This window comes from Petaurus breviceps, unplaced genomic scaffold (genome assembly GCF_028583685.1).
Source record: "Petaurus breviceps papuanus isolate PSGF00001 unplaced genomic scaffold, PetGlider_PUasm1.0 90734, whole genome shotgun sequence".
Classification (NCBI taxonomy): domain Eukaryota; kingdom Metazoa; phylum Chordata; class Mammalia; order Diprotodontia; family Petauridae; genus Petaurus; species Petaurus breviceps.
The window spans coordinates 894,110-906,498 of NW_027187327.1; the positions used below are offsets into that span (position 1 = coordinate 894,110).

The following is a 12,389-nucleotide window of genomic DNA, read 5'->3' on the forward strand; positions in this document are numbered from 1 at the left end:
AATGTGCATATATGCGTGTACATATGCTGTGTACATATGTACATGAGTACACATATACACACATGTACAACCAGTCTGTAACAAATGTGTATTTCGTATGTCTACTTGGGCATACTGTACCATGTGCACATATGTATTGATACTCATGTGTGCTTTGTATGTTCTGTCACACATACATACACACATACAGATATCCACACACATGCATGCTTGGAGGCCTATTTTGGTACTCCTTGGCAGAGTCATTTGCACTGTCTGCTTTCCTGAGTTACTGGTTAATGCTTCTAGTAACTTGGATTAGGAAATGTTTTTTTTTCTCCTTGTAAACTTTAAAAAAATCTGAGAGGATGTGTGACAGGTGTACATTTTTGTCCTGTGCTTTAACTGATATTTAGAGTATATTTTAAATTGCTTCTTATGACCACATGAATGGGAAACCAGCCTTATAGCTAGGTATATCTAATATACTAGTTTTTGCTAGTTCAACTCACTTAACCTCTCAGTACCCAAGCAAGACTATAAGCTGCAGAACAGTTGTTGATCTGTATTGGTAAAGGGAATTTTCTCATTGGGAGAACCCTATACCAATGAACACATTGGTTGAAAAATGTAGCAATTTTTATTTTGCATTTCTCTGAGGGGAACATGTCAAACACTTTCAAAAATTTATTTCTAGAATTATCCTGTTGTAATGGGCAATACTACTTTCAGAGAACTTCATATTTGTCCCTTTACTTTGAAAGAAAAAGATTCAGGACAAAATCCCTGAGAATATAGAACATTTTAAAATAAAAGAAAATGGGATAGTGATCAAAATTGGAAGTGATGAATTGGAAGTTCTCTGAATTTCATACAATTGATACAAATTTTCCAATACGAAAAGTGCTGGAATTTCATTTGTCATACTCTTAAAATGATTGCTCTCTTTTGTTTTTAGTCTTTATGAAATTCCAACTGTGTCCTCCTCTTCTTTTGCGGAAGATTTTGGCACACTGTTGGAGGAAACAGATGAGATGGACAATACCCATGATGTGACATTTCAAGTTGGCAATAAAACTTTCCCTGTGCACAAGTATATTTTGGCTATGCGATCAGAATTTTTCAGAAAGTTATTCACTTCAGATGGTATTTCTGTCGATTGTCAAGATGTTTACCGCAAAGATGAAGATGCTGTGGGATGTGATCTCTTCGTTATAGAGAAGGTTCACCCTGATTTGTTTGCTTACCTTCTACAGTTCATCTACACAGACACTTGTGATTTTTTAACTCATGGCTATAAACCAAAAATGGTATATAAGGAAAAACCAGAAGAATATCAAGATACTCTAATTTCCAATTTTGATAAAATGAGTTTTCATGAAGATATTAATCAGAAATCAGCACTGGAAGTTTATCGAAGTAATCAAGCCCACACAGTCAATGAAAGACAAAAAAATAAAGTGAAGCCTTCTAAAAAGGGCAAAAGTGTGGGTGAAGATGTGAATCCTGTAAAGATGCTGCAAAGTGTTGCAAAAAAATTTGATGTCAGCAGTTTGAGTAGTAGGTATGGTCATTGTATATTCCTAACTGGCTCCCATTCAAGATCTTCCCATAGCATCTTTCTTTTTCTTTCTTCCTTGCTTCTCCTCTTCCCTTTTGTTTTTCTTTTGAAGCTATGTACTTAACTTTTCTAGTTATTGTAGATGTTTTTTTAAAAAATCTGATAAGAGCGTTTATATTCCCTTTATCTTTCTATGTCTATTTCTTTGATATTTTATAGGTAGATTTGTGGTAATTATGCATCACTAAAGGAAGAGCAGGTGGGTGAGGTAGTTTATGGGGTAACCTTGTATATTTATATCATATGTCCCTGTGACATTGGGACCTCAGTCTTTTGACTGTCTTTACTAATGAGGAAACAAAAGTGTAGAAGACTTAGGTGATTTTCCTAAGATCCTATATCTTGATAAGATTAGAACTGGTTGTCCCTAAGTTTCAAGCAGGGACTATAAAATTAGGTCATATTATGCAATCCCTAAAGCAAAATACTCTTTCAGCTTCTATGACACAATGTATATCTTATCTTTTTCTATTGTTTAGAAATATATGCTTCCTAGAAATTTTTTAGGTGGCAGGATGGAATTTTTATACAAAGTGGGCATTTTTGTTTATTTTGCAGACTTAATGGAGTCAGATTTGAAAATGGAAAAATCAATGTTCTTACAGCAGAAACTGGAAATAAACCAAAACTAAATCAGAAACAATGGTAAGTTGGAAAATTGAAGGACTTTTTTTCCTCCTTGATTTTGTCATTCAGATTAGGAAATGGACTTAGACTTCACTTCAGGATACTTGCCTTTTCTCTCCTTTTATATATTACCACTCATCTTTCTTGGGAATATGAGGGAGGTGTGTAGCAATTGGCACAGTACAGGAAACTATACACTAAGAAGAACTTCACTTTATTGATGGAGGGGATCCTTCCTCATTCCCTTCCCTCCCTCCCTCCTTCCTTTTATTCTTGAAGGTAAGTAACTTTTGTAGTATGTAGTATATGTTCTTGAAAAGGATTCATTCTTTTTTGCTTTTTGGAGGGGCAATTGGGGTTAAGTGATTTGCCCAAGGTCACACGGCTAGTAAGTGTAAGTGTCTGAGGCTGGATTTGAACTCAGGTCCTCCTGATTCCAGGGCCCGTGTTCTATTCACTGTGCCCCCTAGCCGCCCCCAAAAGGATTGATTCTTAAGGACATATACACATTAACTTGTCTAGAAAGACAAACTTCTTTTTTGAAAGACAAACACTTGTGATATGTTTTTTTTTTAACATGTCTACATATTTTAATCTCCGTCTTAGTCATTTGCTATGACCAGATTGTTGTTCAGTTGTTTCACTTGTATTCAATTCTATTCAGTGACCACATTTGGGGTTTACTCGGCAAAGATACTGCAGTGGTTTGCCATTTCTTTCTTCAGCTCATTTTATAGATGAGGAACTGAAGCAAACAGAGTTAAGTGACTTGCCCAGGGTCACACAGCTAGTAAGTGTCTGAGCCCAGATATCGAGTACCTATGACCAAATACTGATTGGATTTATGTTGTACTCTGTAGCCACAAAAGAGAGCAATGTAAATTGGCTCTTACTTTAGTAGTCACAGTCATGACCTTGACATGAAACTTGATGCTTCAACCAAAAGCTCTAACACTATTAGTTATATCCTAGAATTCAGCAGTAAGTCAGCACCTAATAAGCACTTACTCTGTGCCTGGTATGTTAAGTATAGCACAAAGCATATGTACTTGGGAATTTGCTCAAAGATATTTATTACGGCAAGTACCAGAAAAATCATAACACTGTTTTACCTATAAGCTTCCATGGTATGAATCCTTTTATACTATTTATCTAGTACACATTTATATACCCATATACGCACTCCCACAACACATTCACACACATAAGCAAGTAACAAGTAAATAAATACTGGTGGTGGCTGCGATTTTCTGTTATATTTGCATTTTCTCTTATTAGAAATTCTTTAGAATATTTTTATTGTAACCTTCAGGACTCATGAAATAGAAACTTTGGATAAAAGGGTTGTCTTTATATATAGCTTTACTAATTTCCTCTTTGAAATTCTAACTCTATCCTTTACAAATTTGCTGTTTTATTCAAAGTGTAAATATGTTACATGTATCTATTAACTATATTATTTATTAACTATTAGTTTAGTATTAACTGCATACTTTTTCAGTTAAGTCAATGAGCATTTATTAAGCACTTAAACATTTCTATTTTCTCCCTTCTACCTTCCTCTCATTAAAAAACAAAAACAATAAGCAAAAATCCTTGTAACAAATAAGCATATTCAAGCAAAACAAACTTCCCATAATGTCTGTGACCAAAAATCTGTTTCATCCTCATCAAGTCCATTGTCTATCTTTCAGGAGGTGTATAGCATTCTTCATCATCAGTCCTATGAAATCACACTTGGTCATAGCACTGAATAAAATTCTTAAGTTTTTAAAAATTGTTTGTTTTTACATTATTATTATTGTATAAGTTCTGCTTCTGTTCACTTCATTGTATTTTATTTAATACAAATCTATCCAGAAATGTCTGAAACTCTCTCTTTTATTGTTTCATATTGAACAACAGTATTCCATTACATTCATGTACCATGTTTTTTCTACCTATTCCCAAATGATGGGCACTTGTCTTAGTTTCCAGTTCTTTGCCACTACAAAAAAATTTGCCAAAAATATTTTTCTACCTACTTTTTGTATGTTCTATTTGGTGGTTAAACTGCCTGGCACATTCTTAGTATTTTTCCAAGCAAAGAAATGCCATTTGCTTCAGATATGTATTTTGTTTTACAGTTCATTTCTTTGTGATGTGACCATGAAGTCAGTGGATGGGAAAGAATTCCCCTGTCACAGATGTGTACTTTGTGCTAGACTTGGTATGTATTTATACAGTTTTAGAATTTATCTACTACTTCCATACTTGCCATTATTAAATTAATTTTTTTATTTTTCCCTTGCAGAATATTTTCATAGCATGCTGAGTAGCTCATGGATTGAGGTATGTTTTTAAGTAGAAACATGTATGTTATGTTAATAGTCTTTCTTTAATCATACCTAGAAATTATTTCATATCTATACCTATGTCTATGTCTCTGTGTTAACAGAACATCCAAACTCTCTCTGGTAAATTAAACTTAAGTTTAACAATATACATATCCTCTTCAGTAATCTAATCCCTTGTAACTATTGTGTTATTATATCCTATGCCACTGGATTATAGTTTTGTGTAAGTGTGAATCTTGGAGAAAACATGGTTTATTTTGAAGGATTGATTTTTAAACATATTGAAAATTACTTTCTTTAATGTAAACTCTGTGACCTAATAAAAACTTGACACATTAGCTTTTGAAATATTTCTCAGACATATCACTCAACTGTTTTACTTTTGCATAAATCTTTATTCGTTTAATATAAATTTTTGTTGAATTCTACCAACAAAATGAGTATATGGAAAATTATACCATTTAGAATTTAAAATTAGTCATAAAAACAGTGCAATTAAAATTTGTTAATTATTATTTGGATTTACTCAGTCAACACCATCTTATTTTTGGATGGTGCATTATTTCCTTTGTTTCTCTTTCAATGCTATATGCTGATTTATAAAAATAATATTTTCTTATTCTTTGATGTATGTATGAATATGTTTAGAAATAATTTGTATATTGTTATGTGTTAAACCTGATTCTCTGAGGAAGTTTGTGATATCTGTGCTTTAAATCAGGTTACAACATATATTTGCTGTGAGTGTATATGTGTGTATACATATATGAAAAAATATATAAATATGTATATTAAACTTTATTTAGGCTTCCAGTTGTGCTGCTCTGGAAATGCCAATACATTCTGATATACTACAAGTTATCTTGGATTACCTTTATACTGATGAAGCCCCTGCAATAAAAGGTATTAACAAAATAGAGAGTTTTATGTCTGTGCATAATTGTAAATAATTTACTGATTAGTATTCATGTAATTTTTAACTGAATTAAGGTGAAATAAGCTTTCAATTAAATGTTTCAACTTTTAATGAAGATACAGGAATATTATTGGCCACTATGGCAGAAGATTTTGGTGTTTTTCAGGACACTATGAATTTTAAACGTCTGAGTAGTCAAGGTAAATGTGGCAACCAGTACTTCAATAAAATAGTCATTAAATATTTGTTAAGCTCCTACTATGTGCCAGGCACTTTAAGTACTGGAACTACCAATACAAAAAAAGACAGTGTTGTCCTTGCCCTCAAAGAGCTTACAATCTAATAGAGGAAGAGAGCATAAAAGGAAGCTGAAAGGGGGAGGAAAGTGAGAGAAGAAGAGGAGGAGAAGAAGCTACCTGATGTAAAAATATTTGGTGGAGAAGTTAGAGAATTCCCAAAATAGTTCAGTACCTACTCAACCATCTGTCTTACTGAGATAGTTGATTTATTTCTTGATTTCCCCCTCATGTTCATCTGTAAATCTAGCATACCATTTCAAGAACAAGGGCCAAGGACCTAACTAGAATTTAGAAACATTTGCACTCTGACCTTTATGTGACTCTTACTCTATATTTGTTGCTTCATAGGATTGCGAAATGCAACAAGATGAAAAACCCTTTTTATATAGACTTAAAATCTGGGTAAGACATAACAAAGACAAAGGGAACCTTTTAGAAGTTATGGCTCCTTGATAGAATTCAATTCTAGTGCATATTCTTTTAGAATCCCTCCAATAATTATTATATTTTAATCATTCTTAAGGATCTGTCCCAGAATGAGTTCTTGAAGAGTTCACAGAAGACCATATTGTCTCTTGAGATTTATGAGATCAAGACTTACTGTAACAAATCTCTTTAAGAGAGATTAAAACAATTTGTTTAAAAACAAAGAGAGTGATGAAACTTCTGTTGTGGGTATTCCATATTGTTTACTTTTATGTTGTTTAGTCACTATCTGTAACTCATATGCTAACCTAGAACTCATCCATCTTGCAGAATTTAATGTATGTATCTATTTCTTGGAAAATGTATACTAAAATAAGACATTTACCACTAAATTAATTGCAGTGTTTTTCAGGTAAAATGTTATGGTAGTTTAAACTATCTTTTAATTCAGTAATTAAATTTAACAAACATTTATTTGTTATAAAATTAAGTGACTTACATTTATGTAATGTTTGTAGCTTAAAATGTGCTTTCTTCACATTATCCCATCTAATTATATGCAAACATTTAATTCAAAGTTTCTTTTAGGATTTTCTGTTCTTTAGGCTGCCAAGGAATATGTCTCTTTTCCTGAGGTACTTCTGTCTGGTTTTTATTGTTTTAGTTAGCCCTGTGATAGGGAAGGAGTAAAGTTAGTGTCCGAAGTGATTCTGTTCTGTGGAGGGGGAAAGATGAAATGACTGAGGAAACAAAGATTTGAGCTTCAGAGCATATTACTTATTAAGTAATCCATGACAATTGCTCAACAAAATTTTGACTAGTCACCTTCCTCAGCTTTGAATGAGACAGACTTATACATTAAAAACAATCAAATAAGGCCAGTTAATCAAAAGGAAACAATACAGTATTAAGTAATCTGATTTTTAATTGGATGAAATATTAAATTGGGAGAGGGAGAGTAAACAGATACAATTCCCTGGATTCAGAAAAAGAGGTATCCCACTCCCCACCAAGTGTCTGCAAACAATCGAAGGAACATGGAATCAATAACTGATTGATCAGTGTAGGGCCAATTTTCAGATAAAACATATTGGTTGCTTGAGATGTGTAATTATGAGAAAACTGCAATCTTTGGATCTGACTGGATTTCTAGTCAACATAACTTAGGTCCTTATTTAAGAGTCTTCTAAGCTTCAGGTAGAGATGATCCTGCTTTCCAGTCATGCAGGGCTAGGTTCAAACAGGCAATAAGATGTTTTTACAATTCCCACAATTGAATATCAAGTTTTCTCACAAGACAGAAATTGGATTAGACCATTAACTGGATAGAAAGGAAACCAAACTAACTCCAAAATTGAGTCACAAGAGGGAATCATTACTCAGTTCCCACAGTTAACCTCTTGATATCCTAATCTCCTCAATTCCTTTAGTTCCAAGGCTTTTTTGTTCAAGCTAAGTACTATAAAATCATGTTAGACATCTATTTTAAGTGGAAATGACACTTTTCAAGCTAGTTCTATCTGCCGTACTGGCTTGCTCTGCCATTTAGTACTGTGGGACCTTGGGCTAGTTACTTAACTTCACAGGGCCGTCACTTTATCATCTGTAAAATAAAGTGGATGAACTAGATGACCTCTGGGTTTCTGTCCAGATTAAAAGCTATGATTTTATGATGCTTCTTAAATGGACTGTGTATATGCTATTTACAACAGAATTGTCAAACTTGCATCAGACTCTCCAGACCAGATTAAAATGTAATTAGGTAATGTTTAACAAAATAAGTAAAAATACAATATTGTTGTTATTCAGTCATTTTTCCATCATGTCTGAATCCTTGTAAACCCGTTTGAGGTTTTCTTAAAAGAGATACTGGAGTTGTTTGTCATTTCCTTCTCCAGCTCTTTTTACAGATGAGGAAACTGAGCAAATAGGGTTAAGTGACTTGCCTTGAGTCAAATGGCTATTAAATGTCTGAGACCAGATTTGAACCCACAAAGATGAATCTTCCTGACCCCAAGCCTGGTACTAAGCTACCCCAAAATATAATCTAGATAATGCTAATTTATCAATATGTTCAATATGTGGTTCACTAGAATCTGTATCTGTTTGAGTCATGTCAGAGAGATGGTGTTTTAAAAACCTAGTGTTTCCACTTCCTCTTCAGTGCCATGTATATATACTCTGAATACTTTGACCCTAACAACATTGAGTTTTTTAAGTATAGGAATCCAGGAAAACATAATCAAGCTTCCATACTTTGAAATAATTGTATACTCCTTTTTGAGCTGTAGACAATACTAAAAAAAAAAATCTATAGAATCATTATCCTATCTTATAATTTCTCGTAGTACTTGAAAAGAAGGTTGTTTGATACAGTAGAAATAACAGAATGAACATGGGCTCAGGTCCTCATCCACTTAAAACCACTGAAAAGTCCACATGGCTCTGGCTCCTACCCCCTCCAATTCATGTAAAAGGTGACTCTGAACAAACTTTGGAGCTATAGAACCCACAAAATGACACAGAGAAGCTAATTTTCCACTGAGGACAGCCCAGAAGGCTGGCGGGAAGCAGCCAGCACAACACCCTGGGAGCCAACCCCAGCCCCTTGTGTGAGGCCGGAGGTTTTAGCCCCAGGGTGGGCCTGACCAGCCACCAGCTGGAGGGACTTCAGATCACCAGCAACTGTCACCAGCAGCTGTGGCGGTTTGCAGAATTATCAACCCATAGATGCTAAGGACAAAGTGAGAGGTCATTGCAGTGTGAACTTTGGGATCCAGTAGTTTGGGAGTGCGGTCGGCCTGGGGCGAGAAGTGGCTAAGGCGCAGCGGCTGCTGCCATGTGGCAGCTTCAGAGCTCCTGGCCTGCAGATTGTAGGGTGACCAAGTGACCAGTCTGAGGAATAATCATTCTTGCTTTAACCTGCTTGGATCTGGATTGCTGTCTAGGGTGGAGGTCCTGGGGTATGTGACCAGCTTGTCAGAGTGTGTGGAGGCTTCAGAGAAGGCACCCAAATAATACCTTCGGCAGCTGAGAAAACCCCAGCGTTTGGGATGAAGCTCCCCTCTCTGGTAGCAGAGTCCTACTGTGGCAAAAAGCCCAAAAGTCAAGTAATTAAGTGGAAACATGAGCAGGCAAAGGAAGCAAACCAAGCAGAGCAATCCAACTTTACACTCTTATTTTGGGGACAAAAAGGATCAAAGCATAGAACAGGAGGAAGACAACAAAGTCAGAACTCCTGCACCAAAAGCTTCCAAGAAAAATATGAGCTGGTTACAGGCCATAGAGGAGCTTAAGAAGGATTTTGAACACCAAATAAGAGAAGTGGAGGAAAAATTGGGAAGAGAAATGAGAATGATGCAAGAAAATTATGAAATGAGAGTCAACAACCTGACTGAAGAAAATAACACCTTAAAAAATAGACTAGCTTAAATGGCAAAAGAGGCTTAAAAAGTCAATGAGGAGAAGAATGCCTTAAAAAGCTGAATTTGCCAGATGGAAAAGAATCTCAAAAGCTCACTGAAGAGAATCATTCCTTCAGAATTAGATTGGAGCAAGTAGAAGCTAGTGACTTTATGAGAAATCAAGATACTATTAAACAGATCCAAACAAATGAAAAAATAGAAGACAATGTGAAATATTTCGTTGAGAAAACCACTGACCTGGAAAATAGATCCAGGACAGATAATTTAAAAATTATTGGACTACCTGAAAGCCATGATCAAAAAAAAGAACCTAGAAATCATCCTCCAAGAAATTCTCAAGGAAAATTGCCCTGATGTTTTAGAACCAGAGGGCAAAAGAGAGGTTGAAAGAATCCACTGATCACCTCCTGAAAAAGATCCCCAAAAGAAAACTCCTGGGAATATTATAGCCAGGTTCTGGAGTTCCCATATCAAGGAGAAAAATACAAGCAGCCAGGAAGAAAGAATTTGAATATTGTGGAAACACAATCAGGATAACCCAGGATCTGGCAGCTTCTACCCTGAGGTATCGAAGAGCTTGGAATATGATATTCCAGAGGTCAAAGGAGCTGGGATTAAAACCAAGCATCACACCTACCCAGCAAAACTGAGTATCATGTTTCAGGGGAAAATATGGTCATTCAGTGGAATAAAGGACTTGAATGAAAATATTTATTATTTAAATATAATGCTCATACTATATATTAAATATTTGTTACATAATATTTATACATCGTGTTAAATGTTTATTATTTAAATATAATACTCATACTATACTTTTATAATTAAAGCCATTTAGCCAGAATTTTACATTTGGAAAGCTTAAGTGCATATAGAGTATACATACATAGTCCTTGTGCTCTAGGAGTTTATATTCTAAGATACAGAATATATTAGTTTCATTAAATTTTTAGTCTCAACCTAACTTTTGTTATGCTGTATGTTCTCAGACTTCCTTCTTTTCCATTGTCCCACCATCTTCACCTGTTATGTACTCAGAAAATATAGTGTTGTTTTTAGCTTAAGCAAATTTTGAACAACATGTCTGCTGTAAAATATTTATATGTGTTCCAAAGATGATTCTTAGATATTAAATGTTTTTCATTGCTTGTTATTGATTACTACCATCTATGGGTACAGATGTTTGAAGATTGATTCAGAAAACATTATAGACAACCATATGTAAATGGAAAAATGCATAAGGAGCATTGTGTACATGAGTGGCACAAGTACATTTCCTTCATCAGAAAACGAAAAGTGCACTGTAGGAATTGTATGTTAGAGTATCTCCTGTGGTACTGGAATAGTACAAGCTGTTCTGATCAACTTTGTGCCTCTATAGGCCTTATTATGTTTACTTGTATGAGAGATATCTGGTATCACTAGGTTGGACCTATGGGAAACTAATTCAGCATCCCAGTAGCTGGGCTACTAATTAGCTTGAATTAGATTTCTTTGGGTATTATTTTTATATGCCAAGGTGTTTTAGTATACTTGAGCAGTCATTAAAATGTTAATCAACCCAAAATAAGACATCCCTTACTTTAAAACTTATAAACCAACAGCATTATTATTGTCTTATATGCCATGACAACCTTTAATTTTTTTCTCAGATGCTGTATACTAATTTTCTATATTTGGTTACTTAATATTTAGTTTTTTGGTTTGTTTTCTCCTTTCTAGGTAGCTTAAAATGCTATTTTAATAACATGATCAAATTTGTTTTTTAATATTTAGACTCTCAAAGTGTGGAATTTGTTTGTAATGTTCTTGTGGTGGCTGATCAACTGCTAATAATTCGATTGAAAGAAATCTGTGAAGTAGCAATAACAGAAAAACGTGAGTATTTTTCTTATATAGTACTATTAATAAGTTTTCAAGTTGGTTCAGACTATTTTTTAACTTCTAACGAGATAATCCTCATTATAGAAGCAGCATGGTGTAGTGGATAAGAAAGCTGTCTTTGGAGTCAAAAAACCAGTGTTTGAATTCTGTCTTTGACATATATTGACTTTTCGCCCTGGACAAGCTACTTTACCCCTTAGTGCAGCTCTCAAAAGGGAACTCTTATAAGCAGCAGAGCAAGTGTCTATCTGCATTGTTTAATAGAGGGAGCTTCCTCACTGCAAATTCCTTGTATCAGTGAAATCATAGGTCTAATTTTTAAAAAAATGAGATAATGATAATTCACATTTTACATGAATCTTTAACATGTGCATAGCAAATCATGGCAGTCCTGTCAGGTATGGAATATAAATATTATCCCCATTTGTTGATTAAGTGAGCTTCCCATTATCACTTAAGATTTGAAGTAAGTCTGCAACAAGTGAAGGTTTCAATTAACTGAGCATACTTTCTCTCAATTTCAAAAAGGCTTGAATAATGGATTTAGTGTGATTTCTACTTAACTTAGAAACTTGAAGTGTGAGAATTTGAACGTAGAACCTTAATCTTGGTCACATTTTTATGGAGGCAACTAGGTGACAGAGTGCTGGGCCCTGGAGGCACGATGGGTTGAGGTCAAATGGAACCTCAGAAATTTAGTAATCTGTGTGATCCTGGGCCCTTAATCCAATGGAAAAGAAAATGGCAAACCACTCCAGTGTTTTTGCCAAGAAAACCCCTACACAGTATGGTCCATAGGATCACAAAGAGTTGGATACAACTGAACAACAGCAACAACAAAACAAAAACCATTTTCAATACACCAAAGTGGACTGC

General features: G+C 34.6%; 1 protein-coding gene across 1 annotated transcript in view; it reads left to right on the top strand.

Moving 5' to 3' along the window:
• The window catches only part of IBTK (inhibitor of Bruton tyrosine kinase), an 86,949-nt gene that overhangs the window by 40,135 nt on the left and 34,425 nt on the right, over positions 1-12,389 (top strand). Inside the window, exons 12-17 of the mRNA XM_069066951.1 lie at positions 938-1,543; positions 2,159-2,245; positions 4,354-4,436; positions 4,521-4,558; positions 5,370-5,466; positions 11,406-11,507. Of these exons, the coding sequence (XP_068923052.1) occupies positions 938-1,543; positions 2,159-2,245; positions 4,354-4,436; positions 4,521-4,558; positions 5,370-5,466; positions 11,406-11,507 (1,013 nt within the window). The remainder of the gene's footprint in view (positions 1-937; positions 1,544-2,158; positions 2,246-4,353; positions 4,437-4,520; positions 4,559-5,369; positions 5,467-11,405; positions 11,508-12,389) is intronic.